At 49.4% G+C, this 17,323-nt stretch overlaps 2 protein-coding genes across 9 annotated transcripts in view; both read right to left on the bottom strand.

Moving 5' to 3' along the window:
• The window catches only part of QRICH1 (glutamine rich 1), a 42,720-nt gene extending 36,478 nt beyond the window's left edge, over positions 1-6,242 (bottom strand). Inside the window, exons 1-3 of one of the 7 annotated variants that reach the window (XM_081525531.1) lie at positions 5,438-5,751; positions 5,072-5,232; positions 4,530-4,589 (exon numbers count right to left, since the gene is read on the bottom strand). The gene's annotated coding sequence lies outside the window, so the exon portion shown is untranslated. Of the gene's footprint in view, positions 1-4,529; positions 4,590-5,071; positions 5,233-5,397; positions 5,752-6,085 lie in introns of those variants that run through there. The other 6 variants (XM_081525530.1, XM_081525533.1, XM_081525534.1 and 3 more) reach the window with 6 other exon arrangements.
• Positions 6,243-7,435: 1,193 nt separating this feature from the next.
• On the bottom strand, positions 7,436-15,400 carry QARS1 (glutaminyl-tRNA synthetase 1). Of its 2 annotated transcripts, none has more exons than XM_081525537.1 (24): positions 15,256-15,400; positions 14,955-15,102; positions 14,204-14,313; positions 13,986-14,061; positions 13,711-13,775; positions 13,109-13,162; positions 12,923-12,983; positions 12,505-12,576; positions 11,425-11,510; positions 11,169-11,255; positions 10,669-10,768; positions 10,476-10,554; positions 10,292-10,400; positions 10,062-10,192; positions 9,862-9,954; positions 9,612-9,749; positions 9,437-9,524; positions 9,203-9,346; positions 8,874-8,978; positions 8,586-8,678; positions 8,344-8,471; positions 8,184-8,250; positions 7,984-8,109; positions 7,436-7,574 (listed from the first exon to the last, which is right to left on the bottom strand). In XM_081525537.1, the coding sequence occupies exons 1-24, from the start codon at positions 15,370-15,372 to the stop codon at positions 7,524-7,526; spliced, it is 2,328 nt and encodes a 775-aa protein (XP_081381663.1). In that variant the 5' UTR covers positions 15,373-15,400; the 3' UTR covers positions 7,436-7,523. The 2 variants fall into 2 exon arrangements, with proteins under 2 accessions (XP_081381663.1, XP_081381664.1); XM_081525538.1 differs by having other exon boundaries at positions 14,988-15,102.
• Positions 15,401-17,323: the final 1,923 nt, after the last annotated feature.

The raw sequence follows: 17,323 nt of genomic DNA, 5'->3' as shown, positions 1-17,323 counted from the left end.
GGTATACAATGAAAAGTAAAACCAGCCAAGTATGCTATGACCTCTGCTTCCTGATCTACGAATTTTAAACACTGATCTATCCTCTAGGAAAGGTAAGTTTAAGGTATTTAAAACATTTTCCTCTCACTAACCCCTACCAGCCATATTTTAGTTTTTGTCACGATCAGTTTCACTACAAGAATAGTCCAAATATAAATTTATTCTGAGCAGGATGGCAAATAAAACACTCAGCTTTCAGAAAGAATGGGATAAAATCTTAGAAAAGTATCTGCTATAAAGCCTCAAAGTTCATTCTTTAAGCTTCCATCAAAAAAAACAAAACACCAGCAGTTTTAAGTAGGAAAAATTCTATAAAACTTAGAAAATGTTGATATAGATTCATACACAAGTTCATTATATTCCTCTCTGTTCTTAAGAAAATATTTGAAATAGCCTATGACAAAATCACCTTTTGGTTTATAGCCAGCCATGTATTTCAAGTAGATGAGACTCTCAAGTATAAAACCCTCTGCAGTGCTTCAAGCTTAGAGTCTATCATTAGCCCTAAGCAGAAGCCATTACTTCCAATTCCCATTGCTTTTTCCTTTCACTAAGCTCCTAGCAAGCTCTTCACTGGCTATACAAGTCCACAGAATCATGTGAAAACCGCTAAATCAGAGGAAGCTAAAGAATATTAACAAATAATGGATTCGATGCAGAACTTAAAAAATATATAATGGAAAAGGCCAATTTGAAACAACACTTCAATCTGCTCATTTATACACAAGGCTTCATTTCTTGTCTTTTTAACCTGCTCACTTGGCATTATCTACCAGACAGACACATCCCAATAATGAAAGTACACTAAGTCAGCATTTGACCTGACACAAAAGTACTGCTTAGAAGGGGGTGGAGAAAAAGGCTTCAGAAATACATTTAAATATTTGAGACCAGACAGTGATTAAAAAAAACACTGAGATAAATTAAGGAAATTCTCAAACGTGGTGATCTTTGTTTTTATGCTCAGAAAAAGTCCACCTTTACCATAAACTTACTCACCAACAATTTTTTAATTTATAGTATATCTTTTATCAAATGCTTTGATTCATTTAAAATTTCTTTTGCATCATCTGAGGTAAAATTCTAATTTTATTTTTCCAAAGACCCAACAACTTGTCCCTGTATCACTTACTGAATTACTGAAATTTCTCTGCCCAATGATTTCAAATGCCACTCTGATTATATACCAAATTCATATAAAGAAGGTCTGTTTGTCTCCAAGCTTTCTGTTGATTTAGCAGATTTTTCTGTAACATAGTAACTTTAAAAAATTTTTAAAAAGCATGTTAATACCTACAAGATCTACTTTCCCACAACCAAAATGTGTGGCTTCAAACTAAAAAAATTTAATGACACAGAAAGTACATTATGTGTGAAAAAGAAGGCTAATACAATTGTATTTATATCTCCTGGTATGGCTTAATTATATACCTAAGAAGAAAAACTGGGATAACAGCAGTTATGCCTGGGGGGTGTGGAATAACGGAGGACTTCAATTTCCTCCTGTTTAATACACTCCTGCATTTTCCATAACTTGTATTAGACTAAAAAAATAGTTAAAAAATAATCCTTTTTGCACAGTGGTTATACCACAGTAAGAGACACACAAACAATTCTGGTTGATCATAGCTTGATCCCCTCCCCCCCTCAAAATCTGGAACTCTGAAAGACAAAACCATCAAGCTATAGAAGTCTGCATAATAACGAAGACGTTTAGCTTCAAGATGTTGCTCAGAAGATACAAAAGGCTGAGCCGTGGTAACAGAGAAAGAAAAATGGATATACTTAATGAAACTACAATTTATAACTACCAAAGAAACAAGATTCTCAATTAGCTTCAAGGCAGAGACTTAGTGAAGAGCAATAAATAAACTGATTAACTAAAATACTTCTGAAAAACATGAAGCTGGAGGGATAGTTGAGTACTCTCAATTTCTGGAAGTCAGAAATGAAGGGGGAAACACTCTGCAGCTCTTTGGGGTACAGTCTGTAACTAAGCATTTGCTTCTGAATGAATACTTTAAGTATAGCTGCTTTGCAAAACAATAAACAGATGAACCAACTCCCCACCAACAGACCCTATAACCTCACATACTTTTATGGGTTATTTCCCCTGTACTTCCTTCTACGAGAGCTAAGAGCAGGTCCTCAGTAAACCACAGTTATCATTATTCCAATCACTTTACCTCTAGTTCACAAGAGGAAAAAGTCACTCCAAAGCAACAATTCTACATTTCTGTTTGCTGATTTTTTTTTTTCTATTTAGGTACCAAGGGAAGGCCTACATGCTAAGGGGAATCAATCACCCCTTCTTGAGTGCCCTCAAATCTGATAGCTCTTCTTGGCTCCCCATGCAGCTCTGCAGCATGGGTCTTGAATATGTGATGAACTAAGAGAAGACGCTCAGAGCTGCCTCAGAGCCCTGCCTCTTCCTATTTACCCAATGGTCATGCTTCTGGGCCCCCTCTCAAGGCTCACATCTACTAGCAATGGATCCTGATAGCTTAGTTCTGGTTTGAAGAACACATTCCAAAGAAAAAAAAATCAATTTCCATTTTACGGAGTCAGAGTCACAGTCACATTTGTCCTAATTAACAACTAAGGAATCATTTCAAAGAAGGAAATTGGGAGACACTGTTCTATTCGTAAAGATATCAATCCACCATAGGGTTTGTGATAGAAATCAGCCCATTAGGACATTCATCTGCCTATGCCTTCACTAGACAGAGAAATCCCTCATTTAGGGGTATTTTCGCTATGGATCTAGTTTTGGACAACATACTTTCAACCAGGAACTTAAATTCACATTCCTACCAACGACTGATGAGGTATAAACTGGCACAATTGTTTGCATTATCTAAGTGAGGCTGAAAATATGACCCAGTAATCCTATCCCTATATGTACATGACACACACCCATACAAAGGTACATGAACAAGAATGTTCATAACAGCATTGTTAACAGCCCCAAACTGGAGGGAATCTACATGTCTATCAGTAATAGAATGAATAAATTATGATTTGTTCAAACAGCAGACTACTACACAGAAATGGGAATGAATGAACTACAGCTGCACACAATGCTGAAAGATACAAAGCACAAGCACAATGCTAAAAGATACAAAACAGCATGATTCCATTTATACAAAATTCAAAATTAAATAAAACTATGTTGTCGAGGGATACAAGGTAGCAAAAAGAAAAACAAAGAACATGATTATCACAGAAATCAGAATAGTAACCGTCTCTAGGGAGTGAGAAGCTGTAACCAAGAAGAGACTCATGAAGGGTTCAGAAGTGCCGGATTATTCTATTTCTTGAAGAGGTGCTAGTTACAGTGGTTCACTTTAAAATTTTTCACTAAATTGTACACAGACCAACTGAATTAATATGTACAGACAGATATGTCACATACACATGCAAAAAAAGAGCTTTCTGACACAGCCTAGCAGCTCTACATACAGTTGTGCACTAGCGTAAAGTGTTACACCAAAGGACCGTTCTTTTCCCTTTTTCAGCAAAGCAAGGGGTTAATCTATCATTTCTTCATGCACCTACAATTAGAAATCACAATTCAATGTGACAGGAAAAAACTAGCTAAGCATTTAAGTGAAGCCTGGACTTAAAACATCTGGAACAAAATGTAGGGCAACTACCTATAAAGAAATTGAAAAGAACAGGAGTTCACCTAACATTTCATTCTGAAGCAAACAAATAAAAGACCATTAGAGAGAGAGGCTGGCCATTTAAAAAGTATACAAGCAAGATGCATGGCACATCAAAGACAAACTAGTATTTGATTCAACTTAAAGGCATGCAAGCCTGAAGGAAGAAATCACTGATTCTGAAGTTATCATGATGGAGGACAGCCACACCCGAAGCCCCTAACTTTGGTAACTTTGGTTACCTTTTGGAGCAATTCAAATTTACATGAAACTTCAATCACTATTTGATCTTTCCTTTAAAATAGCAACATATGTGGAAAGGGGTTGTGGAAAGGCAGAGGTTCATGGAGAGATACACAAATTATTCATCACAGAGGAGTGGAAGTAGGACATCTTGTAATGGGGAAATTTTAGCTAATGAGCTTATGGAAAAGTATTATCTACAGACACCAATTTAAAATGCAGACCTCAAACGTAATGGTTAAAAATTTCAGAAAAAGCCGGCTTAAATGGTATATTAATATTTTAAGTGTATCCTAGATAAACTTGGCTGCTTGTCTTTGAACCATTCCGGTCCTTAGAAAAGGTGATGCCTTGTCATGCTAAAGCCTGAAAGCTGCACTGACATATTTTAAGAGGAAAAAACTGTTCAAGCAGCATACTGGCTGGATTCAAAGATGCAGTTCTCCCACATACTCAATTTTCCAGCACCTAGTTGTTTCTGGCAGACAGCACCCAGAATGATTGGCAGGATTTGTAATGTTTCAATATTACCAGGAAAAAAACTGCACACATATTTCCAGCATATGAATAATTTTAACTCACCAGTCACCATGGTGCATACATTGCTGCTGCTTGTCCTGAGTTCTTAAGACTTGTAACACTCTGAAGAAGACAGAACAAAGAAGTCCTTCCATCCTCAGCCTCTTTTTAAATTTTAACTTGTTCTTAAAATAATATCGTATATTAGGAAAAACTACCCCCCATCATTTTCAAATTTGATTGCTAATTTTGATTCCTTTTAGCTTCTTTTCCCTTAAATTTAATGAACCAAGACTGTAAAACATAAACTAGCAGATAGTCTGTCTTAGAAGAAAGAAATGCCTATTTCTCTGGACAAACCTAGATTTTCCCTGGAACCAGAACACAGTGTAGGGATTTAAAAGAAAAAAAAAAAAAAAACCGCTGAAGAGGACTGAAATCCTAAAGTGAAATCAAAAGAGACTTTTCCAGGCAGATTTCAGGAATTTCTGCTGAGGATCTTTGGAATTACGAAAGAAGGCAAAGCACTGACTCGGGTAGTTCAATTCTGTTCTGGGCAACTCTTTGGCTGAGCAATAGCGGGCCCTTTAACCTAACAGACTTACAAGTAAGCCCCTCCCAACCACACAGAGGAAAAGGCTGCATTTCAGGATTTAAAGCGGCATTTTAGAGCTCGGGTAGTTTCACAGCGTCCACAGAAGCGGATCCCCTTCCGGAGCGCACAGAGGTGACGTGTAAGAATTGCGCTTTAATGAAGAACTACTTTCTAATGACAAGAAAACAGGTATCACTGACGGGCCTTCTAGGATTTGCCCTCCCTCTCCAACACAAAGCATCAAAACAAGGTGAGAAAAGTCGAGGGGTTTCGCTGCCCTCACAGACGAACAGCGATCGGTTTCAGAATCAGGGCAGCACCCTCCCAAGCACCCACCCCGCACATGGGCCTCCGGACACCGCATTCTGAAGAGTACCAGCAATCTCGCCCACTTCGCTGAGTAGCGGGGCCACAAGCTAGCCCGCAAAGCAGGTTGGTTTCTCCTCAGGCCTAGGCCCCGGCGATCCGGGGACGTCACCTGAGCTGGAAGGGTCCAACCCACAACCTTCTTCAAACTGCAAGCCGCCCGCCCGCACGCCGCCCCTCCCCGCAGCAGAGGTGTCTTGCGCGCCGCGCCGTCGCTCCGGTACCGCCACCCAACAGCACGGCGCGCGCCTGCCCGCGACCCTCGACTTCGGGGCGCGCGCCCCAGGAAGCCGCTTTGGCCCACGGGCTGCAGCTCCAGGAGCCGAGATATCCGGGCCGGGAACGCGCACGTCGGCGGCCACGCGCACCAGGAGGGCCGCACAGCGCGCGCGCGCCCGAGCGTATAAACAGGCCCGGCCGCGCGCGCCCACCAGCGCGCATTCGCGCGCCGCGCCCACCCGAATCCCCGAGCCGCCCCTCCCCCACCCAGGGGGCGGGGGCGCGCGAGCCCAGGGACGTTCTCGGCTACGGAGCCGCCCCGAGGTCTCCTGGGCCCAGCGGCAGCGGCCCGCCCGCCCCCGCCCGCCGTTGTGTGGGGTGGGCCCGCTGTCTCAGGCCCGCAACCCCGCTGCATCCCTGCCCCCACTGGAGTCCTTACCCGGCGACGTCGCCGCCGCCGCCACCGCCGCCGTTCTACCCGCCGGCCCCGCCGCACCGCTCGGGGCCCCGGTTCTGCCGTCGCCGCTCCAAGACCGACAGGATTTTCCCCTCACAGCTCCCTGGGCGCCATCTTACATTCAACCCTCACAGCCAATGAGTGCCGAAAGCCTCTCTCGCGATAATTGGCGCGTCGAATCCCGCGAGAATTAAGGCTGCCTCCTGGCCAGACTTAAAGGGAACGCTTCTGCCGAGGAGAGAGGCCGAGCCCAGGGCTGCAGTAGCGGCAAGAGCCTGGGGTGTAGGGCGGAGCGCCCCGCCCTCAGACGCCCCTCCATGTGGGGCGGAGCCAGGGCCGGAGATCGGCCTAGCCTTGCAGCCAGGGCAGGCCGGGGCTTGAAGCTCACTCTCAGGACCCTTCTGCCGCCTGCCTGGGCCTCCTTAGCGCAGCCTCACGCGGTGCGGAGAGCGGCCTCTTACTTAAGGTGGCCCCCACAACCTCTGACCTAGGCCCGGCGCCTCCAGCTGCAACCCACCTGGGAACCCACAGGTCACTCTCCTCCAGGAGACCCTAGCATCTGGGACCCACGCCTCACCCTCCATCAGCTGTCATCCTAATTGAACCTTTCGCAGCCCAGTCCACCTTAAAGCGGGCCTCGGGTAGCCTGGTGTTTGTATACAGGGAAAATGTGGAGAGTGTTAAAGCTGCAGGCACACGCCGGCCTCACCAGTAGCCCACACTGCCCCAGAGGGGAACAGACTGCCATATACTCTTTCTTAAAAAGGCCTCTGGACGTTTGCACTTGTTCCTCCTTCCTGGCAAACCCCTAGTCTTTTGGGGTTCCCTTCAGGAGGCACCTCCTGAGAATAGTCTGAGGCCCAGGCTGGATTAGGAACCCCGGATCAGCCTCACACAGGCCCCAGGGCCACGTCTTCTGCACAAGCCTGGTCACCCTCTGTGTCCCCAACTAGATGGTGGACTTAGGCGGCTACCACACAGGTCTTCCTCATCCCACTGTGCCTGGCACATAGTAGATGCTCAGTAGTTTTGGATGATTGGACTAGGAGCCAGACCTCTCCATCTGCCTAGCATGCAGGCGGACACAAACCTTCTAGGTTCCTCTGACACAGGGCTCCTAACGGTGCAACAGCATCCAGGACCCACCATTCCCTCAGACTAGGTACAGAAGGTATCAGTCAGGCCCAGGCCTCTGCCCTGGAGCACCGACAAGTGCACCGGTGATTTCAAAGCTGTCAGTACTGCTCTGTGTGCAGTATACCTTCCCTCCACCCCATGGCATGACTCTTAAGGCCCTCGGGTGCTAGTAAAGCAGAAAGATAATACACAGACTCCAGGGGATTTAGCTGTTCTTTATTGACATGGAGTCTGAGTACACCTAGCCTCCAAAACGATGAGGTAGGTCCACAGGACTTGCAGTTCACACTTTTCCTGGGTCCTCCTTCAGTGTGACAGTTCGGTTGAAGACAAGCTGGAGGACAGAGGGGCAAGAATGACCACCAAGCCAGAACCAGGCCAGGAGGCCCGGGTGGGTCTCACCAGACACCCGCTCCAACCCTCACCTCATCCCAGAGGAGCTGGGGGCCAAAGAACTCTAGCTCTCAATAACTTTTTGACTTTGGTTAAAGGACTGGCTGGCTCTGGGTCTCCATTTTATAAGAATTATAACAATCCCTATGCCAGCTTCCTACCTTGAGAAATAACGAAGGGTTCATAGAAAATGTTGTGCATGGCCTTAACCTCTGAGCCTATTTCCTCCTCAGTGGAACATGGATCCCACCGCAGGTGGGGAGGACTAAGTAAGGAAATGTCAGCATAGTGCTTGGGATAGAGAAGGGCGGCCACCACCAGCATTGTGGTGGAAAGGTAAATTCAAGCACCTGTCCCTGGTTGCTGTCTGGATCCACGGAAAAGTAACCAAGTCGCTCAAATTGGAACTTGTCGAAGGGCTTTGCCAGGGCCACAGAACAGTCCACTAACGCAGCCTCCACCACTTGTAGCGAGGCCTGTGGGCAGAGAACTCAGGTGGCTATCAAGCCAGAAAGGCCCATCACCCTCACCCCATACCCCATGAACCTACCGGGTTCAGGTCACTTAAGAATCCACCGGGCACCTCAGCAGGATCCTCGGGGTTCTTATGCTGAAATCTGTAGCCAGAATGAAGGTCAGACTGCACTAGGCAGCCACAGCAAGCAATGCCCATCTCATAACCTGCCCCAACCCCAGCTCTGTTCACTCACAGTCGCTCGTAGAGGCGGATCTCACATGTCAGAGGCTGTGATACCCAGTGAATAAATGCCTTGGGCTTTTCACCAGCATCTGCGCGCCTGCAGGTAACCTTGAGGCTTTCCACACAGCCACTGCGGCCCTGGGAAATCATGGGGTCTGTGATCAGACTTGGACCCCACTACCAGGACTGCAGGCTGCACCAGATCCTCACCCCAGCAGGCACTGCAGCAGGAAGCCTGCAGCTGGCTCTCACCTTGACAACATGCTGCAGCTCGATGACGTAGCCTGTATGCCTCAGGCCCACGGGCTGGCCCCATGCCAGGCGCTTATAGCCTGGCTCTGGCTCCTAGAGGTAGGAAGGTGGAGAAACAAAAGAGGCTACAAGGGTCAGGCAGGTAAAAGAGGCTTCTTCCACGCCTATGTCTGGCAGAGGTTGGTCTGACTGAGGCAGGAAATAAATGGACTGATAGAAGAAGGGATGATGGGCCCTCAGGACTGGGCTCAGGAGCAAACTGGACCCTTCACTCCACCCCCAATTCACCTCTTTGAAGTCTGTCCTTTCAATGAAGACAGTGGATCCAAAGGGAACCTGATGGAAGCCCTTGGTCTCATCAGCTGGGAAGTTGGGCACCTGGATGTCCAAGGCCTGGAGCAGGAGAAGTGTCTGAGTCACACTAGGCACTGGGATTCCCAGACCCAAATCCAGGTGCACCCACACACACACCCACACACCCACACCCACACACACCCTTTGAAGGAGAATCCAGGTGCACCCACCCACCCACACCCACCCACACCCACCCACACACCCTTTGAAGGAGAATCCAGGTGCACACACACACACACACACACCCTTTGAAGGAGACTTACCTTGGCAGCAGGAAAATTGGTGATGACCACCTGTAATGGCTCCAGCACAGCCATAGCCCGAGGGGCTGTGTCATTCAGGACATCACGCACACAGGCCTCTAGCAGATGTGGTTCCATTGTGGTCTGCGCCACTGTCACTCCCACCTAGCAGGAAAGGTCAGCTTCAGTCACAGCCATGACCACACAACTGCTGTACTCAGCCCCCAGCTGCCCACCCAGACCACTGAGCTATACCCGAGCACAGAAGTTGTTGATGGCCTCAGGCGGAAAGCCCCGGCGTCGTAAGGCTGTGAGCGTGAAAAGCCGAGGATCGTCCCAATCCCTGTAGACAAGGAGGGGATGAGAAGGCCGTTGGCAGCACATGCTACTAGTACCGCCAACCTTCAATAAGCCAAAAAGCCACACGTACCGCACAGCACCAGCTGCCACAAGCTGGAGAATCTTCCTCTTGGAGACGACAGCATAGTGCAGATTGAGGCGACCGTACTCCCACTGCACGGGACAGTAGACGTCCAGCGCATTGCACAGCCAGAAGTAGGAGGAGCGTCTGGGGTGGGAGGGCAGAGTCAGGGCTGGCCACCTCCAACCCGAGAGAGATTGCAGGAAGGGCTGCTGGAATCCCACTAGCCCTACCCTCCCCACGGGCCCAGCTCCCTCACCGGGCCTGGAATTCCTTGGTGCAGAGTGAGTGGGTGATGTGCTCGATGGAGTCACAGAGGCAGTGCGTGTAGTCATAGGTGGGGTAGATGCACCTGCAGGGCATAGGCAGTGGGCCCCACCATCCAGCCCCACTCTGCCCGACCCATGGCCCACCCCGCCACTCCACAACTCTGCAAGCCCACCCCAAGCTCACACTCACCAGGTGTCCCCTGTGCGGTGGTGCGGCGTGTACTTGACACGGTAGGCTACGGGGTCCATCTTGCCATCTTCCATCACCAATTTCATCCGCAGTGTGGCCTCACCCTCGGCAAACTTGCCCTTGCGCATTGCCTGAGCAGGAACAAGGGTTCAGGCTGCAACTCAACCTAATGGCATCTCATTCTCAGCACTCTGGCCCACCCAGACCCAACCACACCCCTAGATTCCCACCTCGAATAGCAGCAGCGACTCCTCTGTGGGACGGTCTCTCCAGGGTGAGGGCAGGGGGTTGTGGCCTTTGAGCTCCTCTCCTCGCTGATGGCACACGTAAGCCTGACCCCTATGAGGAAGGGGTGTGAATGCCCGGCATGGCTGCACCCTGGTCAGCCTGTCTGGCTCCATACCGTGGCCTCACCTGCGGATAAGCTCCACAGCCCAAGCATAAAGCTGGTCAAAATAATCGGAGGCATATGTCACCTTGTAAGGGGTATAACCTGGGGGACAATAGCACAGTATTAGCAACCAGTCAGGAACACCCAATGGCAGGCTGTGGCCCAGGGAGAGGCCCATGGATAATCAATTCGGCCCAGGCCCTCCCCAGCCCATACCAAGCCAGGCCACCATGTCGTAGATGGCAGTGAAGAACTTTGCTTCCTCTTTCTCAGGGTTGGTGTCATCAAAGCGCAGGAAACAGATCCCATTGTTGGCCTAGGAGAATTGCAGTATCTGTGAGCTCCTGTTATCATCAGCTCCTATAATCCAGCTCATCAAAATGGGACCTTCTCAGAGCTCACACTAAATGCCCTAAACAAGGCATCTCATAATAATGTGAGATACAACGTAGTCTCATCCTAAGTCCGAGAAGTGGCACTGGGAATTTCCCCAGATTTGAACTTACTGCCTCACCAAGATCTTTTTCTCAATGAACCCAATTGGGTGGATTCTGAGGTATCTGTCACACATTGCTGGGCATCCCCTTCAAGGCCTCTGTCTGCTCTGGGACACTTTATGGGAGCAGCAAGAAAAGTAGGGACAGACACACCTCTGGTACCTGCTCATGGGAGCAGCAAGCGGTCACCTTGCTTGCCAGGTCTCCAGACACACTCACCTTGGCATAGCCAAAATTGAAATTGATTGCTTTGGCATGTCCAATGTGCAGGATTCCATTGGGTTCTGGCGGGAACCGGGTACGAACCTGAGATAAGGGGAATGGGAGCAGAGGAAGCAGGTCAGAGCTCACACTACACTAAAGGATGACCCTTCCTAGGGTGGCCATCATGATAGGTAAGGTGACTAGCATGTAGGCAGCCCAAACTGCAGGCAAATGATGATGGCATAGCTTGCCTGCCAATACTGCCACACACCTGTCCTCCAGTGAGCTCCAGGTGCTGCTTCAGCAGATCCATGGTATGAGGAGTAGTCACATAGCCTGGGGTCTTGTAGTTCTCACCTGCCAAGGCCAGAACAAGCCTGATGACAACAGGCTACAGCCCAGGGCTTCCAACCCCAGGGACTTGGCTATAAGAATTGCTATTAAGATTCAGCCCTCCACAAGAAAAAGAACCTCTCTTACAATATTGAGAATGTCACTTGGTGAAGCCATATGGAAAACAGCATGGCAGTTCCTCAAAAAACTAAAAAGAGTTGCATATGAATCAACAATCTCACTCGTGGGCATGTATCCAGACAAAACTATTATTTGAAAGGATACACACACCACTACACGCAAAGCATTCAAAAGCCTTGCCTTGGTTACATTTAATAGTCTTACCCTGGCTACATTCAATAGCCAAGACATGGAAACAACCTAGATGTCCATCGACAGCTGAATGGATCAAGAGGATGTGGTATATAGATACAATGAAATATTACTCAACTATTAGAAAGAATGAAATGATGTCATTTGCAGCAACATGGACGGACTTGAAGAGACTGTCATACTAAGTGAAGAAAGTCAGAAAAACAAATACCATATGATACCACTTACATGTGGAATCTAAATAACGACACAAACGAACATATTTATAAAACAGACTCACACGAAGAAGCAAGACGAAAACATACAGGAGGGAAAATCCTTGGATTCTTTTTCTAGGGATGTAGTACATACAACTAAAATGCCTCAGAGGAAAAAAAAAAACAGACTCACAGACATAGAGAACAGACTTGTGGTTGCCAAAGGAGAGGGGGGGAAAGGGAGAGAAGTAATAGGAGTTTGGGATCAGCAATGTAAACTGTAATATGTAGGATGACCAAACAACAAGGTTCTATGGGATAGCACATGGAATTATATTCAACATCTGGTGATAAACCATAGTGAAAAAGAATATATAACTGAGTCAATTTGTTGTACAGCAGAAATTACACATTATAAATCAACTATACTTCAATAAAATTGAAAAACAAGATCCAGCCCTCCACAGAATTTCAATCTGCATGCTCACCAGGTTTGTGGAACTTAAGTGCCTCGCCTCGGAGCTGCTCCATCAGAGACAGGGTCTGAACAACAGCCTCACCTGCAGAGAAGAACCAAGGAAAACTTATTCTCTGGATACAGCTATATCACATCCATCTCAAGGAGATGCCTGTCAATAGTATCCATATCCTGTAACCAGAATAGAACCAAGCAGTCCCCTCTTCCCCCAACCCTAGAAACAAGAGATACACAGTCAGACTCCTCAGGCCTCCTCTGGCTAGCTTCTGAGTAAAGAAAAGGAAGGAAACACCAGAAATTCTAGTCTTGCGGCAGAAGACAGACTGTTGAGTAAACGACGGCCTGAGGAGACTGGGCTATAAGGATCCATCAGGTGAAAAACCCAGAAATCAGGGAGCTGAATGCGACAGGAGCCTCAAGCCTCTCACCGTTCTCCACCACATCCTTTGCTGTCCTTTGGTCTGTTTCTTCTGGCTGAGCCTTTGCCACCTGAGAGATGTTCAAAAGGTGGTCAAGGTCTTAGGATTATTGGGTTCAGATACTCCCTTCCCCAACCAGAAGTTTCACCCTACCCTACCTCATCCCCAGGGACCCCAGACCATGCTCAGTCCCACCTTGGGCTTCTTCTCCAGATCAGTCTCCGTCTTGGGACCCAGGAGATGGAGGACCTGAGCAGAGACCAGAGTCAGAGCTGGGACAGGACCCCATGACAGACCACACCCACACACCCACCAAAGGGCTCCTGGGCCTATCTATCGGCACCACCTTGACAAACCTACCTAGCCCATCCCACCTCTGCTCTTCACATGTTTCTGTGGCCTCAAATACTCTTTCCCTCCTGAGGATCCATATTAGGCTTGGGTAACAGAAACAGCCGTTTACACAGAGGAACTGTGGGCCCAGCATCAAGGTAAGCCATCTACCTCAGCCATCACCCTCCTGTAATTCTCTGCCAGCATCCTGAGATGAAGGCCACATCACCCCTATTTACAAGATGAGGAAACTGAGGTTCAGAGTAAAGCAACTCACCCCAAATTAGGCATAACCCAGGGGCCCAAGTCTTTGATTGTCTGCCAGGTGCTTCCCCCTCTACCCTAGGCACTACTATCCACCATCAGAATAGGAATAGGCTCTCTTCCCCTCCCACCCCTGTGTACCCCTCAGTGGACTCGACATTCTGGCAGGGCCTTTGTCTCCAACTCAAAGAGGCACCCACCTGCATGTCTACTTCGTGCTTGATCATTTTGCCATCTGCCCACTTGAGTGCAGCCCGAGCCTCTCCTAGAAACATGGACAGGAGATGCAGAAAGGCAAAGCAGGACATTTCCCATCCTCTTTCCCAAGAAAAGGACCTGGCTGACCTCAGAAACCAAAGCAAGACCACTTCTAAGGTGCTCCTATTCCTCCTCCCACCACTCTCTCACTCATTCCCCAGAAGAAAAAGCATATCCAGCGAGAAGAACATAGTCCCTTGCCCCAGGCCCTGCTCACCCATCAGCAGCCCCATGTTGAAATGGTAACGCTCTACCAGAAGCTTGGTTCGGTGGTGATTTATGGCAGCCTCCACCTACAGAAAGCCAAACCGTGTGGTTCAGAAATGCTCTGGGAACCCACACCCTCACCCTGGGGTCTTCCTGGTTGGAAAAGCTGAGCCACTCCTGTTCAGGGTCAGTCCTAAGCAGGCAACTGATGGCTGGGGGAAGACTCACGGCCTCTTCAATCTGTTCTGGGGTCACCACAACGCCCACACCACATTCCTGCTCGAAGTCCTCAGTGTTGATGGGATCCAAGGGATGACTCCGCACATACTCAAGGGCAGCTGAAAAAGAAGAGCGAGCGAATTCGTGGCATCTCAGCTCCAAGAAATAGGAAGACAGGACCCTAATCCATCCAGGAAACCCCAATAAATTTTGCTCCTGGGAAATTAAGTCGTGCCCCTGTAGAGAAGCTCTGAGGCCTCAGGAAAGAAGCATGTGTTCTGAGGGAAATTCCTCATCAGACCTAGGTTTCTCTAAATCAGTTTCACGGGAGGTGGCCCTCTCCATCTGTCAGTGCCAGGGCCTGGGTTTAGAGGGGAATGCAGAACTAGTAATGGCACCCTACTCCAATACTCTTGCCTGGAAAATTCCATGGACAGAGGAGCCTGGTAGGCTACAGTCCATGAGGTCGCTAAGAGTCGGATATGACTGACCGACTTCACTTTCACTTTTCCCTTTCATGCACTGGAGAAGGAAATGGCAACCCACTCCAGTGTTCTTGCCTGCAGAATCCCAGGGACGGGGGAGCCTGGTGGGCTGCCGTCTATGGGGTCGCACAGAGTCGGACACGACTGACGCGACTTAGCAACAGCAGCACAACTAGTAATCTAGACAGACATCGAGGGACTTGTCAGAAGGGACAGAAAGGGGTGTGGACTGAGAGAAGTTTGAGGTGGAAGCGCAGGTCAGGGAGGGGTCTCACCGCTCAGCTGGGTCTCAGTGTGGATCTTCCTACTGGCTATGTAGCTCACGAGGAAAGAGAGGCGCCGGGGATCCCGGAGTCGGGAGGCCAAGCCATAGAGCAGGGTCCCGGTAGCCTTGTCGATGGAGGAGCCCAGAGTCTGCTGAGCCTGGGGTCAGAGGGGTCAGAGGGGTCAGAGATAAGCCGCACGCCCAGTAAGAAAAGCCTGAGCAAGACAAGGTGGGCTGGTTGGGGTTGGGACCCGGCCCGGCGCTGCGCTGGGGCACAGTCGGCAGCCGGGGCCAGGGACTTAGGTTCGCACCTGGGTCGCCGCCTCGCGTAGCTGCGCGCTCAGAACGGTGTTCTTGAGCGTTTCGCGGGCCTTGTGCTCGCTCAGGCCGAGGCCAGTGAAGAGCGACAAGGAGTCCAGAGCCGCCATTGCTGGGACGCCGGAAACCGAAAGAAAACTTTGGGGCCAATCTGCACGTTGGCATTAGCCCACGGACCAATAGGAGAGCGATGCTGTCAGGGAGAGCCAATAGTGTCCTTCCTTGGCGGGAGGGGGCGGGGCTCTCTAGGGTTATTAGCTCCATTTAAAGGGCAGCTGGCGGCCTTTCCGGGCGCTTCACTTCCGTCTTCGTGCTGCGGGTCCCCAGAAAGGGTAGTGGCCACCGGACTTTTAGGAGGTGCTTTGCCACGGATCAGGAAGCAAACATAGACATGGCCCTTTGCTCTTCGACTTTTCCCTTTCAGCCCTGGAACCCTCGGGACCATCCTAGTTCTGTTCTTGGGAATATGTTGAGTCCCTATCATCTTTCTGACGTCACAGCTTTGGAGTTGTCATGGAAACAGATGAACAAAATGAAGCCGGAGAAATCCTGTCAAAGACTCCAGAGAATGTCTGAAATGGCCCATCGATGGACCCCAAAAGTCTGGCACTTCACTTCTTGAGCACCCAGCTGGGCACACACCTGGCCAGGAGGGACCTCAAAAAGTTCTGTGATAATTTGGTTTAAAATCTCTGGGAATTCCCTGGTGATCCAGTGGTTAGGACTCTGCAGCTCACTGGTGAAGGCCTGGGTTTTCGTCCCTGGTCGGGGAACTAAGATCCCACAAACTATGTGGTGTGGCGAAAAAAAAAAAAAAAAAAAAAAACCTGTCATACTTAGAACACTTACCAAAGCATGCATGTCAGGAAAACCATAAGGAGATCAGACCTTGAAATTCATATTTACGTGTTGGACAGAATGTTTTATCAAAGCTGAGATAAGGTGGGACAAAGGAGGAAACAAGGAGAAAAGCCAGGTAACAGCCAGCAAGGCCTAGCTGTGCATGGGAAGAGGCACAATCCAGCAGCCAGGCCTACAGACAGGTCCCTGTGGCATAGGCTGATAATGCAGAAGCGGCAGTGGCCACAGTGCTGAGGCTCACAGAAGCCTTGTGCGGAGGCCTGGCCCAAGGAAGGGTCATGGTGCAGGCTCAGCAGCAGCAGGGCTATGGTCAAGAGGTGGACAGAGCCCCTTGAGCACTGCATCCAGCACCTGCAGACCACCAGGGTCCAGACACTTGGGGCTGCACCCAGTGAAGGCCCAGGACAATCCTGTTGCAGCCCACACCTAGCAGACCCTCCCTCCAGCAGTGTGTCAGCACCAACACCCAGCTTGGCAATTCCACCATTACTGCAGGGCCTCACACCCAGCTCTCCAGGACCCTCTCCATGACCAGTAACCCAACATGGTCCTTGCACTATTATTCCAATAGAAAATAACCAACTCTGGTCACAGGGTTAGCTTCCTCCAGGAGCTCCTGCTCACTACCACCCCTAACTCCAGCCAAGGCTGAAGGGTACTAGCAGGACCCACATGCTGAGCTTATCATAAGACTGACCCCTCAGGCTTGGGGGCAGGAGTGGACTACTGTAGTTGCAGGGCCCTGCCCCACCCTTCCCTGCCTTACACTCTTTCTGGCTTGCTTGAACACCTGCCTCATGACTACTTTGTTGCTCCCCATCCCCTTCCAGCTGGAGATACCCACTCCTAACCCTGAGCAGTTAGAAGACGGAAGTCTCATGAGACTTGCCCTTGCCTTGCAGTATGGTGCACAAAGCCAAGTGTGCTGGGACAAGCCTGCTGACCCACTGTGGGCAGACAGCCTGGGATACCTGCCAGAAGCCAGAGTCTCAGGGAATCAAGGGAGGAAATGGCCTGGCAGGGGCCTGCACCCTCCCCTCCACAGGAAGCCAGCTAAGATTAGCTCTGGTCCTCTCTGGCTGTCCTTTTGGAGCAGGGTCTCCTTTCCCATTGTTCTTGCCTGGAGAATCCCAGGGACGGGGGAGCCTGGTGGGCTGCCGTCTATGGGGTCACACAGAGTCGGACACGACTGAAGCGACT

Source organism: Giraffa tippelskirchi, chromosome 9, assembly GCF_054371585.1.
Source record: "Giraffa tippelskirchi isolate mGirTip1 chromosome 9, T2T-mGirTip1v1.2.pri, whole genome shotgun sequence".
Classification (NCBI taxonomy): Eukaryota; Metazoa; Chordata; class Mammalia; order Artiodactyla; family Giraffidae; genus Giraffa; species Giraffa tippelskirchi.
Note: the sequence above shows the minus strand (reverse complement) of the source record. Positions and strands in the feature narration are given on the sequence as shown.